This window comes from Gorilla gorilla, chromosome 6 (assembly GCF_029281585.2).
Source record: "Gorilla gorilla gorilla isolate KB3781 chromosome 6, NHGRI_mGorGor1-v2.1_pri, whole genome shotgun sequence".
In the NCBI taxonomy this organism is placed as follows: Eukaryota; Metazoa; Chordata; class Mammalia; order Primates; family Hominidae; genus Gorilla; species Gorilla gorilla.
This window is the reverse complement of record NC_073230.2, coordinates 143,761,272-143,775,782: the sequence shown is the minus strand read 5'-3', so window position 1 is coordinate 143,775,782 and position 14,511 is coordinate 143,761,272. Positions and strand designations below refer to the sequence as shown.

The following is a 14,511-nucleotide window of genomic DNA, read 5'->3' as shown; positions in this document are numbered from 1 at the left end:
TGATGACTTACGTACCCACAGCATCTAAAACATAGTGCAAAAGAGTATCATTAAGACAGATATGCAATCGTGTCCATGGCCTACCGACTGCTCCGTGCTACCTACCATAATCTTTTGCCATCAGTTAATGAACAAATTTATGTCACAAGCCCCAATATACCATTCCCTCTGCTTATGTGAATGAAGTTACATGCACTGTATTCTACCTTCCCTGCTTCATGCTTCAACATATAGAAAATCATGAGTGTCTGTTGTGTTGAAATAAGTGCAATTCTTTGAGTGTTACAGGAAAGTATGAGTCAAAGACTAGTTTAGAAGCCTACCTAAAATTCACCAAACACATGGAGACACTTTGGGGATGCCATTTTCAGTCACTTTATTATCAGGAACTTTATTTTTAAACTAATTACAGGTACCCAAAGTTCAAAAAATTAAAACAAACCAAAATGAGAACCTCAACAGCCATAGTTGTTTATTTACTGCTTATTCTTGTGGCCAAAGAGGAATTCTACTAAATGTCAAATGAAGGATGTCTCTAAACTAGAAGACAAGTTAAAGGGCCTTGTTGTCATTTCTGTCATTGTGGTGGTGGTTGTTGGCTTTCTTGGAGAAATATATCTGTGACTTTCTCAACTAATGGGCCTCTGGCCTTAATTATCAAAGCATCCCTTTTCCTAGAGGAAAAGACTAGTAATAAATACATATGGTATATTATCTAATATCCCTTACTGTTATCCCCGAAAATCTTATTAAATATTAAAGTGAACTACTGATTAGAATAGTGCCTGTCAATGGTGACTCAATAATGATTTCTTGAATGATACATACCTTTAACTTCATCTCTACTTGTTGCTCTCCCATCTCAGAAACTTATGACCTTCATTAAGCCCCACTAGTTACTAGTTTGGTGACCGACTAGGGGGCTAGCAAGAGAGCTAACTCATAAGGCTATGACATAAACACTGAGGCATCCTAAAGCCGTATCTGGGCCACAATAAGTTACCTAGTTACCTATACAAACTCTACTCCACAGCCTAGCTCTGGGAAATCGGGGAAAAAGAGAGAGAGTTCAGCACCCATAACACACTCCTATGCCACTTCTTTTGCATTTCTTCTTAGCCAACAGTTGAGAAAGACTATTTTTTAGCTTGTTTCACTTTTCCTTGATCTTCTACTTTCTTAATGGCTGCTTGGATCGCCTCTTGGTCACCCAGGAACTGATGAGGCCCAACAGCACGCAGGTTTTCATCCAATTCCAGAAGAATGGGGACTCCAGTAGGAAGAGTAATGTTGATGATGTCTTCATCTGAGATACCTGTTGATCAGGACAGGAAGAGACCAGGTGTTAAAACACAACTCAGGAGGAAGTTCTGTTTAATTATATAACTGCACTTTAATCCCATTTAACTGTGTGCCTGAAACATGCAGGTACTGAGGGATTCCAGCCATAATTCCTGGAAGCCAGGAACTTTCCAGAAATTACAAGAAAAAAGGCTTAGAGATTCACAGCAAGTGCTACAACAGGACAGTAGATACCTTTTGGGACAATCTGTTCCTGTTTCCTATCTAAATCCAAAAGGAAGGAAAATTATTTTCTCTATGCCCACATTTGTGTTACTAGTTTTCCAAGGAATCAGGTAATCTCGAAAAATCAGAAAGTGAACCAGGAGCATTGTCTGTATTTCTCCTTTTATGTGTTGTACCCAGGCTGGTACTAAAATTAGGACTTTTTGCTAATCTCTAAATCTAATTCATTTGCTTAAAATGTGTTTGGTTTTCCCACACTAAGTGAGCTTGCAATACCCTGAGCTAGATCCAGTCCAGCAGGAATGCTTTCCTACGTGCTTAGAAAGCACAGTCAAGGGAATCAGGAAGGGATTTTACAGCATGCCTGTGAACAGGGCTCGCTCTCCTGTGATCCCTGAACATTCCAGCTGCTAAAAAAGGAAGGTATATATAAAACACAAGCCACCTTTAGCCCTTTTTAAAGTACAACTGAATTACAGGTAATTCAACTTGGACCAGAAGAGCTGTAGTTGTAGTAGCAGTGGTAGTAATAATATTCTTTATAAGTACTTTTAACAATAAACAGCTAACATGTTCTGAGTTCATATTTCATGCCAGGTACTCTTTTAAGCATTTTGTATGTATTAACTCATTTAATCATCATTGCAATCCTATGATGACATATTATTTCTCCATGTAACAAGTTCTGGCACAGAGAGGTTAAATAAACAATTATCACACAGAGAGTAAATGACAGAGCCTGGATTCAAACCTAGGGGTCTGTACCCGCTGTATAATGTAACTCCTCTCAAGTTTCTGAGTTCAAAGTGAGCAAAGGGAAGGCATGAGAAAGAGATGAAGTTCAACACGCTAAAAGACAACTGAAAGTATTCAAATTATCTACTTTAAAAACACTCCTTTATTAATCACATAGACTTCTAAATTCTAACCATATGCTTCCTGTTCTATATTAACAGAAAGGACCTAGGTGAAACAAGTTCAGGGGAGTCCAAGGGTTTGTCTTTACTTGAAGGTGGCAGAATAAGTTGTTATTGGTTAGTAATCAATGCACCTTTTCATTTTAATTAGCCATTGATCCTAACTGTGAGCACCAGCCAAACAGTCACAGAATCGTAGCACTGGATCCTTACTGCTGAGGTGGCTCTTTATTAGAATTTCACGTCAAGGCCTAGAAGAGCTACCTAATAACTCTTATACACAAACTATCCATACTCAAACAACTATGAAAAATGGAAAGGATCTTAACTCAGAAGACACAGTCTCTTCCAAGTAAGTGTACTGTCCCATCACCTGCCCCGCCAGTACCCCTTCAATGTACTACGGAATTTTAGGCAAGTAACTTCTCTGGACCTCCAATTCTCCTGTCAATTAAAAAAGAAAGAAAGAAAGAAAGAAAAGAAACACACACTCTTCCTTTGCCAGCATTTTGAAGGGTTGTGGGATAAAAGGGGTGGCTTAAAAGAGAACATACATGAAAAAAGGGTAGCACAATAAGTGTCTCTTCTTTCTCTATTAGGAATTCCCTTCTAGGTAGCAGATTTAAAGGGAAGGCTACTAAGATACTCCTTTGCCCTGCCAAGCCCCACCCTCACACTGCAACCTTACAGAAGATTACCATCACAAACTACAGCTGCTGAGAACAAATCTACTCAGACCAGACCTCTAGCTGTTTAGCAGGGAGATGACTGCTCTAGATTCTAAACACCTTCTGGCTTCAACAGGTCAGAAATGTCAGCTAGCCACACAACAGCCACCACAAACATCCCTTGGAAAGAGCAGGAGGGGAAGTCAACAGCCTGTTTGGAGTCAGGTGACCACTGAGCCTTTCAAATTCAACAGTGCTCACTCCCAAATCCATGGGAAGCTCTGGAGGTCTCCAAACCTAACTCATTCACTAACTAGTAACTGAGGGCCCTTTATATTCCTAGTACTCTGTGGAAGAACATGTGTGAGTGACCTTGGCCAAGATTTTACCTCCAATGAACTATTTTTTCATTTATAAAATGAGTCCCTCTAGCACCAACATTCCTTTATTTTATTCTTAATGGTTAAGAAAAGCAGAGGCACCTTAGAGACACAAGAGCATGAGTACACTGAGTACTGTTTACATTCATCTACTGTGCAAGGACCATGCTTTATCTGTTTCCAGAGTCTGTAAGCATATTGCTCACTAAATTGGAGAGAAAAATGGATTTTATAGATTTCTCCAAATAATCTAAATTTTCACTATAAAAAATTAATTTGTTAAAAGATAACAAAAGTGACCATGTTTGACTAAAGTTTACCAGAAGTAGAAACTATGAGTGTACATATCTATCAGCATCTTGGATTCACCACTCATAGATGTGTGCCTTTGCAGTGTCACCAACTATTAATCTTAAGTTCTTGAACCTAGGACTTTATTGTAGAATGACTGAACATTCTACTTCTATTCAACATTATATTTAAGATCCTAGCTAGGGCAACTAGGCAAGACAATGAAATAAAAGGCACCCAGATTGGAAAGCAAGAAGTAAAACTATCTCTATTTGCAGATGGTATGATCCCATCAAAAACCTGTTAGAACTAATAAACTCAGCAAGGCTGCAGATATAAGAACAATACAGAAAAGGAAATTGGGTTTTTAATACAGTAGCAATAAGCAACATGAAAGATTAAGCAAACAATTCTATTTATAATATCAAAAAGAATAAAATGCTAAAAATAAATTTAACCTAAGAAGTACAAAACTATACTCTGACTACTACAACACAGTGTTCAAATGAAAGAAAACCTAAATATGTATTTATGGATTAGAAGACATAACACTGTTAAGAGGGCAATATTTCCTAAATTAACATACAGATTCAATACAATCCTATCAAAAATCTCAATGGACTTTTTTGTATAAATTGACAAACTGATCTTAAAGTTCATGTGGAAATCTAAGGTACTCAGAGTAGCCAAAACAATCTTGAAAAAGAAGAAATAAACCAAGGGACTCATAGTTCCTGATTTCAAAACTTACTACAAAGCTATAGTAATCAAGATAGACACAGATCAATGAAATAGAATTGGGAACCCAAAATAAACCCTCATATTTTTTATCAATTGATTTCCAACAAGTGTGCCAAGACAATGAAATGCAGAAACAATAATCTTTTCAACAAATAGTACTGGGATAACTGTATATCCACATGTGAAAGAATGAAGTTGGACCCCTGACTCATACTTTATATAAAAATTAACTCAAAATGAATCAAAGACTTAGAGTCAAGAGCTAAAATTGTAAAAATTTTTAGAAAAAAAGCCATAGGAGTAAAGTCTTAATGACCTTGAGTTAATTAACGGTTTCTCAGATATGACACCAAAAGCATACACAATACAAGAAAAAAATAAACTGGGTATATAAAAATTAAAAATGTTTGTGCTTCAAAGGACACTATTAAGAACATAAAAAGGCAACCCAGAGAATGGGAGAAAAATTTGCATATCATATATAGTCTAGATACAAGTTCCTTATCAGATATAAGAACTGTCTCCAATAATAAAAAGACAAATGATCAAATTTAAAAATGGGCAAAAGGTTTAAACAGCCATTTCTCCAAAGATATACAAAAGGTCAATAAGTACATAAAAATAGGCTTAATATTACTAGCTATCAAGGAAATGCAAATCAAAACCACAATGAGATACTACTTTGTACCCTCTAGGATGGCAACAATAAAAAGTCAGATTATAAACAAGCGTGAGTAAGGATGTGGAGAAACTGGAATCATAATACACTGTAAAATCGGGTATGCAAAAGGCTATAGCCTCTTTGGAAAACAGTCTGGCGATTCCTTTTGTTAAACACAGATCTACCATATGACCCAGCAATTCCACTACTAAGCATATACCCAAGAGAAATGAAATATGAGTCTATACAAAACTTGTACACAAACCTTCATAGCAGCATTACTCATAATAGTCAAAAAGTGAACACAACACAAATGTCCATTAACTAATGAACAGATAAATTAAATGTGGTATATCCATACAATAGAATATTATTTGGCAATGAAAAGGAATGAAGTACTGAACCAAACCACAACAAGGTTCTTGGATGAATCTTGAAAGCATGATGCTACTAAATAAAAGAAGCCAGTCACAAAGGACCACTTACTGCATGAGTCCATTTATATGAAATGTCCACAACAGGTGAATCTATACTGACACAAAGTAGATTAGTTGTTGCCCAGGGCTGGGTGGAATAGGGGAGGGACTGGGGGGGGTGATAACAGCTAAGGGGCACTGGGTTTCTTTTTAGGGTAGTGAAAATGTTCCAACATTGATTGTGGTAATGGATTTACAATTTTGTGAATACACTAAAAGCTATTTAATTGTATACTTTAAATGGCGAATTGCATAGTATGTGAATTATAACGCAATAAAGATGTTAAAAAATAGTAAACAGGGCTGGGCGCAGTGGCTCATGCCTCTAATCTCAGCACTTTGGGAGGCCGAGGTGGGTGGATCACTTGAGGACAGGAGTTCAAGACCAGCCTGGGCAACATGGTGAAACTCTGTCTCTACTAAAAATACAAAAATTAGCCAGGCGTGGTGGTGGACGCCTGTAATCCCAGCTACTTGGGAGGCTGAGGCAGGAGAATTGCTTGATCCTGGGAGGTGGAGGTTGCAGTGAACCGAGATTGTGCCACTGCACTCCAGCCTGGGTGACACAGCAAGACTCTGTCTCAATTTAAAAAAAAAAAAAAAAAAAAACGAAACAGATCCAGAGTGGTTAAATAAAAACCTGCTCTACTCACAGGACTATTAAGGCAGTAAAAATGGACCTTTTTAAACTACCAAATCCCCAGGATTTAAACCCTGGTCAGGTGACTTATCCCTGGTTATTTCCACGACTACTGAGGAGGAGAGAGAAGAATGTTTATATGAATGCTCTGCCCTTGTGAAAGGCTGGGTCCTAAATAGACATCTGCTGATGCCATCCAGTGTTCCCACGACTGGTAAAGGGAATGAATAAGTTTGTCTGATCCCCAGCTAACACACTGTGATTATGATGGGCCATGTTTAGGAGTTGTTGTCTGTGAATTTAGAAACAAGTTCCAGGTCTTCAGCAAGGGGCTTGGGTATACATGGGATTCACTTGTTTGACCATGGCCTCAGATCTAACCAGATCCAACAGGTCCCCTGTTTAATAGCAGCACTCTCAAGTTTGGTCCCTTTTGTGTGGGTCCAAATTAAAGAGCCAAATAAACAAAGGCCGCCATAATATTTCAACTACAAAGGAAGGAGAGTTCAACAAAAATAGAAATGTTTCCAATAAATAAATAAAATCAACATTCCACTTTAATGACTACTCAAGCCATTCACACAGCAGACTAATTACTTACAAATATTTAAAATACTTAGACTGGTTAATAATCAGTCAATGAGACTTAAGTGACTAAAATTTTGTTTTATTTTATTTTATTATTATTATTTTCTTTTTGAGATGGAGTCTCGCTCTGTCGCCCAGGCTGGAGTGCAGTGGCGCGATCTCAGCTCACTGCAAGCTCCGCCTCCTGGGTTCACGCCATTCTCCTGCCTCAGCCTCCAGAGTAGCTGGGACTACAGGTGCCCGCCACCACACCTGGCTAATTTTTTGTATTTTTAGTAGAGATGGGGTTTCACCATGTTAGCCAGGATGGTCTCTATCTCCTGACCTCGTGATCTGCCTGCCTCGGCCTCCCAAAGTGCTGAGATTACAGGCGTGAGCCACCGGGCCTGGCCAACTAAAATTTTATAACAACAAATTAGGAAAAACCACAGTGAAGCCATTACTCGTTACTCAATTTTGGCATAAGTTACATTCATCATCCTAAGAAAGTTAAGCAGGCAGAGCTCCTAAGGCCAGAATAATGCATCTGAACTATATTAAACCAAACTGAATTAGTCCTATCAGCCTTACGTATATACAGATTTCACATCTAGCAAGTGTAGTATTTTTGATCCAAGTTGTTTTGGGAAAAAATCCATGTATAAGTGAACCTATGCAGTTCAAATCCATATTGTTCCAGGGTTGGCTGAAAAGGGAAACACTACTGAGTTCTCACCCTGTACCTACCCCTCTCCACAGTGGTGTGGAGTTAAATACAGTTGTCATTACTTAGTGGACCATATTACTAAATAATTTCTGGACCCTAGCAGCCAAACCATAACAGTGTTACTTACAGTTGAACAAACATTTACTAAATTCTTGCAATGGGCAAGGCACTGTGTTCTACAGTAGGGTGGAGAGGAGCAGGTGCAGGGTGAGAACTCAGTGGTGTTTCCCTTCACAGCTACCCTTGTCTTTAAGGGTCCGCCATTGCCTTTAAGTCTGTGTTAAAGTCTTTAAGTCTTTTAAAGTCTTTAAGTCTGTGTTAAATACTTAAAGTCTGCCTTTAAGTATTGAATCTTCATGTAGAAGCACCTAGGAGCTAACTGCAGTCAATTTAAATAATGGGATATTTTAAGGAAGAAATAATGAAAGTTTGGGGTAATAAGTCCAGGAAGTAGCTCAAGGCCAAAATTGGGGAGAAAGTCAAACAACTTTATTTTTTGCATAGAGGACTAACTTCAGGAAGTCAAATTTGCACCTACCAACCCCCTCCCCTAAGTCACCATAGCAGGAACAGGAACCAAAGACAAACTGTTATGTACACTGTACATCTACTAAAGCACCTCCTGGTAGAGGTGCTTGTGCAAATGCTCACTTTTCCCACCAGGATTATAAATTCCTTGAGAGCAGGAACAATGTTTGATCCATTTCTGTATCACCCATGCTGTTAGAACACAGTGCTTTACCCACTGCAAGATTTAGTAAATGTTTATTCAACTGTAAGTAACACTTTTATGGTTTGGCTGCTAGGGTCCAGAAATTATTCAGTAATATGATCCACTAAGTAATTACAGCTGTATTTATTATGTGAATCTACTTTTTACATATAACTAAAGGCTATAAGGAATAAAATGTTAGGCTGGGTGGGTGTGGTGGCTCATGCCCGTAATCCCAGCACTTTGGGAGGCTGAGGCAGGCAATCATGAGGTCAGGAGATCGAGGCCATCCTGGCTAACACAGTGAAACCCCGTCTCTACTAAAAATACAAAAACAAAATTAGCCGGGCGTGGTGGCGGGTACCTGTAGTCCCAGCTACTTGGGAGGCTGAGGTGGGAGAATGGCGTGAACCTGGGAGGTGGAGCTTGCAGTGAGCCCAGATTGCACCACTGCACTCCAGCCTGGGCAACAGAGCGAGACTCCGTCTCAAAAAAAAAAAACCAAAAAGAACAAAATGTTAATTTAAAAATCCTAAAACATAAAGCCTATATATGAAAACACCCTAAGGACTTTGTCAGAGGTACAGTACAGACAAATTTCAGAAAGAGGTTAAAAGCTCCACAAAAGGACCTTGTGTGTCTCATTCACATATAGGTGCTATATCCCTTGTACCATGAACAAGACCTGATTTAGTGAACCCTAGGTGCAAACCTGAATTGAATAAATTCTAACTCTCTGGGTTTTCAAATTAAATCTAGTCTTTTACTGTTGAAGCCTTGATTAAACACTGTGCTCTCCTATGACCTTACCAAGAAAAAAAAAGGAGAATTAAAAGAATCTTAGCCTTGAACAAAAAGCTGTTTACATCTAGTGCCAATAAAATAAACAATTCAAATTAAATGGCTTTAGATGTTCTTTGATTTTCTCCAAAGTGTTCAAAATCTTTGAATTTTAGAAAACCAGAAGAGATGGTCAGAGAGACAGAAAGATTCGCTACAGGATGAGAAGGAAAGAAGAAACCCCAATTCGGTAGTGTATACTCTTTGGAATTAGAAAAAAAAAGGGAAACAACTCCAGTCAACTCATTCATTTAATAAGGTGCCACCCATTCATTCCTCACTTTCCTCTCCTGGTCAAGTAAGTCACAATTCAAACCCCACCGACAATCTGTGATAAGAGTTCTGTACTCCTTTATGGCCAATAAGAGCTGAAACAAGAGATTCAGAGTTTCATAAATGATCTATCTATTTTTAATTTTAATTCTTTAAGATCCGAATACTATATATGTAAAGATATGCTAGGGTGATTTGAATAACACGATAAAATAACAGCCACTAATTTAGAGTAAGGCAGAGAGAAGAATCCATTCTACATTTAATTTTATAGTTAAAATAGCCTATAATGTTTAAAAAATAAAGGGTTCTATAAATCAATTATTATAAAAGAAAGCTTAACCACACCAATAGGCAACTACTTGCCTCACAGAAGCGAGGCCTGAATTGGCTGCTTCTGAAAATATCACACTAAAATGCCAAAGGTAACCAACTCATCAGTCCCCGTCCCCACAGCTAGTCCCAGCTGACCTTTCCTCCCTGAGTCTCTAATTTTATCTCACCACTTCTGTGCCTTGCTATGTATGCAGCTGCACACAGGTCTTCAGGGATCAAGTCTGTCTTGCATGAGTGTCTTGTGTGTCACTCTTACTCCAAACTTGAAACTGCCTCATCCTGTGCTTAAACCCAGACTAAACAATCCATTTCCTCTGGCAAGATGCAGACTACATCCAGTGTTTCAGTCTGGTACCTGGCTTTTCCCTGGACGCGCGCCAGCAGGAAACAAACAGGAAGTGACTATGCCAACCACAGAGAATGAAACACACGCCTGTCTGGAACGCTACAGTACAGGATGCTTTCAGATACTTAGGTCTGCGTTAGATGTTTTCACGGTGGTGCTTTGTAACAAGTGTGTCCGAACCAGTCAGAGGTGGACCCTGCTTTTTAACCTGGACTTATTAACACAATAATGGTACTTCTAAAAGCCAGTAAAGCAGTCCCTTAAGTAGGCATTTTTTTACTATATAATATTCTGTGTGTCTTGTTTTGACTTCTTGTGAAAGCATTAACTACCATCAGATTAAAAGTAAAGCAATCTCAAAAGCATATATGATTTATGAGCAGAGATATTATATAAATAAGTCATTTGACAGGGGAGAGGTCATCCCCATCAGCCAGGAAGCCTGTCTTAGGCACTGACATGTGGTTTCAGTGTTTGCAATTCTTATACAAGAGTGTTATCTAGCTCCGAATCAGTATCACTTGCCTCTCAGTGTACCATTCATCTGCGTTGACTCCAGGAGGTCCTCATTGACCCGCTCCTAGACTAGGTTGTTACAAGAGAAAAAGGAGGGGATGGAAGGCCCAATTAAGGCTAAAGAAATTGATGATAATAAGCAGAGATAGTCTGGGATAAAAAAAATAAAAAAATTAAAAAACCCTTTATTAGAGGAGCTTTCAACCTATAACATTAGCAAGATTCTCAAACATAACTTCTCATGAAGAAGGACTTTAAAAGGCAGTTCCCTATAATGACCGTGGTTTAGGTGCTAAAATCAGAACCAGATGGCTCCTGAAGCCTTGAGAAAGCATAACAAATGCCCTCCAGGTTAGTTTTCAAAGGCACAGATAGGTGCATATAGCAAACCTTCAACCCTTCACTTAATTCTCCTAATTGACTAATGTAGTCTATTACTTTGTGAACAAAAGGTAAGGTCCCAATTAAGGCAATGGTGAGTTCACTGGATAAAGCAAGTCTTTTTTGAGGTATAATTTACATATAGCAAAAGTCACCCTTTTTAGCATACAGTTCTATGAGTTTTGACAACTGCATACAGTAGTGTAATAACCAATCAGGATATAAAACAGCTCTATCAACCCCTTAAAATTTCCTTGTGCCCCCAGCAACCTACCCTTACCCCACCAATCTGTGTTATTTCCCGATAGTTCTATATTTTCCCAAATGGCACATAAATAGAATCATACAATACACAGCTTTTTTAGCCCAATTTCTTTCACTTGGCACAATGCAGCTGAGGTTCATCCATGATGATGGGTGTATCAATAGTTTGCTTCTTTTTACTAAAGCAGTTTCTTTAAGCAAAACAGCTTAGTGATCAATGATTGATCAAATGAAATAAAAAATATGACCTGGATATACTAAACAGCAAAGTAAAACGCAGTATTGAACCATAGCTTTCCAGTGAGTTCAGAGCCATGTTCTAGTTCCTACATAAAACAACATGTGTATGTAAAATGCCTAAAACTGTGCTTGGCATGCAGTATGCACTGAATAAAGGTCATCCTGTATAGCTATGCTAGAGTGTGCCATTCAGACCACAATGTTATAACAGCAGTAATAATTTAAGACTCAATTAGTTGCATTAAATTACCTTTTTATAGTTTACCTGCCATGGATGTTCTTGACTCAGCTTCTTAAAACACAGTATTCCAAACAAAGAATAGGTCAAGGGAAAGGCTACCTTTTAGAAAAAAGTTTTAAAGCCCAGGTGATAACTGTGTGTGGAGCCTCAGTGAACTGAGTTTTGAGTAGAGTTCTTGACGCCAACTAATTACCATGATCACGGCCAAGGAATCTAGAGTCTCTTTAGATTTCAGTTTCCTCCAATAGCACCTGTCTTCTTTTCCACAAATGGAGAAAGCATCAGTCAGGATATGACCGCCTACAGTGTCATAGTATCAAATATCTGAGAAACAACTAACATCTTCAGAACCAACACTCTTTACTGTTGAGGTATATGGATGACACCTCTAAGAATAGACCTAAGAGGAGATGAGTAATACTAGCATACTGTTAGTAGAAAGATCTTAAAGCAATTTGAGATTTCAGCATAGACCAATATTCTAATTAGTTATTTAACTGGGGTCATGATTCTTCCCACCCCAGTTTTCAAACAATAAGAAAGTATTTTTCTGATAGGACAGTATGCTGTCATTGATGCTATCCGTTACCACACTCCTCCCCAGTAGGTAAAACTTTTTTAGCTTGTCAAGCAGTTTAGAGACAAAATAGGGAAAAATTACTCCAGTCCCTTGAAAGAGCCCATTTTATATGGGAGAAGTTTACATAAACATCTCTAGAAAGCACGGCTTGGAATCAGATGAATCTGCAGCCACAAGTGTTTTTACTTTTATAATAAATGCAAAGAAATTTAGCAACTTTTGTGCTTACAGGAAATATAAAACCCCGGTTATGCCCATTTCTAGATTCAATTCTTAACAGTAGTGAAAGCTAACGTCTTCATTTTTACGTTTTTATTTTTCTAAAATGGGGTCTCACTATGTTGTCCAGGCTGATCTCAAGCCTAGGCACAAGCAATCCTCCTGCCTCCGCTTCCCTAGTAGTTGAGACTACAGGTGCGTGACCCCACACCCAGCTCAATATTTTTATAGTGAGGTAACCACATAATTTATCATCCAGACTGGGGCACTTTTGAAAGTAAAAGGAGATGCTATTAATAATTACATTCAGACAACAGGCATCAACCACAAAATGGGCATGTATGATCATGTAACTTGATAGTAAGCATAAATTGGCAATTAAGATGGTAACTTATATTTTGTACCACCATAAACACATACACATGAACTGGCAAAGCAGTCCTTCCTATAAAAGAAAACCTTTATTTCCCCCCCAAACAGTAGGGGATATTCACTTAATTTTTGGAGTCTTGAAAAGTTAGCATCTAAATCCAATGAAATGCTTTCTTTTAGGCTGGCAAGTTACCAAGAAGCACACAAACCCCTGTAACTTGAGCTGTGGAAAGTTAGACATGCAATACAAGAGGACTAACATTAGACTAACACGCCTATTCTGGTGAGTGAATACATCTACAATCAATTTTGAAAGGGCTAAAATCTCACTAAATTAACAGAAATGATGTGAAAAAAATATGATGACATACTATTTCTTCTGATCTTGGGAAAGTCACTTATGCTTAATTCTTGCAATTGTGAAAAAGAATACTTGGGACCTTATTTTTCAATAGACACTGTAAGAGAAACTTTACTAACACAGATTGACATTTAGAGACAATAACTTATGCAGTGATCCTGAAATCCAATCCAGCCTATTTCATGCACATGACATAATTTCTTCCATGTTAGGTGTGGGAGTTAAGTCACAGTAGAGAACTACAGCAACATCTAAGAACTCCATTAGTGTTAATTGGAGTACCACCAGGAGGTACTATAGGCCAAAAAGGAACAAAGTCATCATACCCAGAATCGGTGAGAGTCAAGATTACAAACCATCCTTCTATTTTCCTGTGGACAAATCTGGATCCTCACATCCATTCCATTAGTTTTCTGGGCTATGGTCTTATCCTAACTGCATGTTCTGGCTTTTCTGCCATTTTTTCCCTCTATCTGCCATCCTCCTTGGTCATCAACCCCATCATTTTTATTCTCTACCTCTCTCATAGATACCTCCCTCTCTGGCAGCCCATGTCTTTTTCTGTGTTCACATACTTCCTACTGAAGTCATTCCCTACAATTTACTTCTTTCTACACCAACCCCACTGTTTTACATCAATTATCCCCCAAATAAAAACATTTTCTATAAAGCCTGTTTATGGTAATAGGGATAGGAGTTATAATGTAAGGCTACTTTAAAATGTCATTAATGGCCAGGTGCGCAGTGGCTCATGCCGTAATCCCAGACTTTGGGAGGTTGAGGTGGGTAGATTGCTTGAGGCCAGGAGTTCGAGACCTGCCTGGCAAACACGGCAAAACCCCATCTCTACTAAAAAATTACAAAAATTAGCCAGGTGTGGTGGTACACGCTTATAATCCTAGCTAATCAGAAGGCTGAGGCATGAGAATCGCTTGAACTCAGGAGGCGAAGGTTGCAGTGGGACAAGATCGAACCACTGCATTCCAGCCTGGGCAACACAGCAAGACTTTGTCTAAAAAAGAAGAAAAGAAAAGAAAAAAGAAAAGAAAAGAAAAGAAAAAAGAGAAGAGAAGAGAAGAGAAAAGAAAAGAAAAGAAAATGTCATTAATCTCTAAAAAGAAAAGGTCATTCAGTTTCATACTTCCAACTTAACACAATAAAAATAAAAAATAAAATAAAATAAAAAGCCCTTTACATGAAGGACTGGAAGCTGCCTGAAGACCAATGCCTGCTTA

The 14,511-nt window shown here is 38.3% G+C and overlaps 1 protein-coding gene across 6 annotated transcripts in view; it reads right to left on the bottom strand.

Annotated features, from left to right (window-relative positions):
• Window positions 1-351: 351 nt before the first annotated feature.
• Window positions 352-14,511, bottom strand: part of BPGM (bisphosphoglycerate mutase) — a 32,913-nt gene continuing 18,753 nt past the window's right edge. For all 6 annotated transcript variants that reach the window (XM_019030678.3, XM_004046265.3, XM_019030679.3 and 3 more), the window contains one exon: window positions 352-1,315. In XM_019030678.3, coding sequence (XP_018886223.1) covers window positions 1,137-1,315 — 179 coding nt within the window. In that variant the 3' untranslated portion in view covers window positions 352-1,136. The remainder of the gene's footprint in view (window positions 1,316-14,511) is intronic.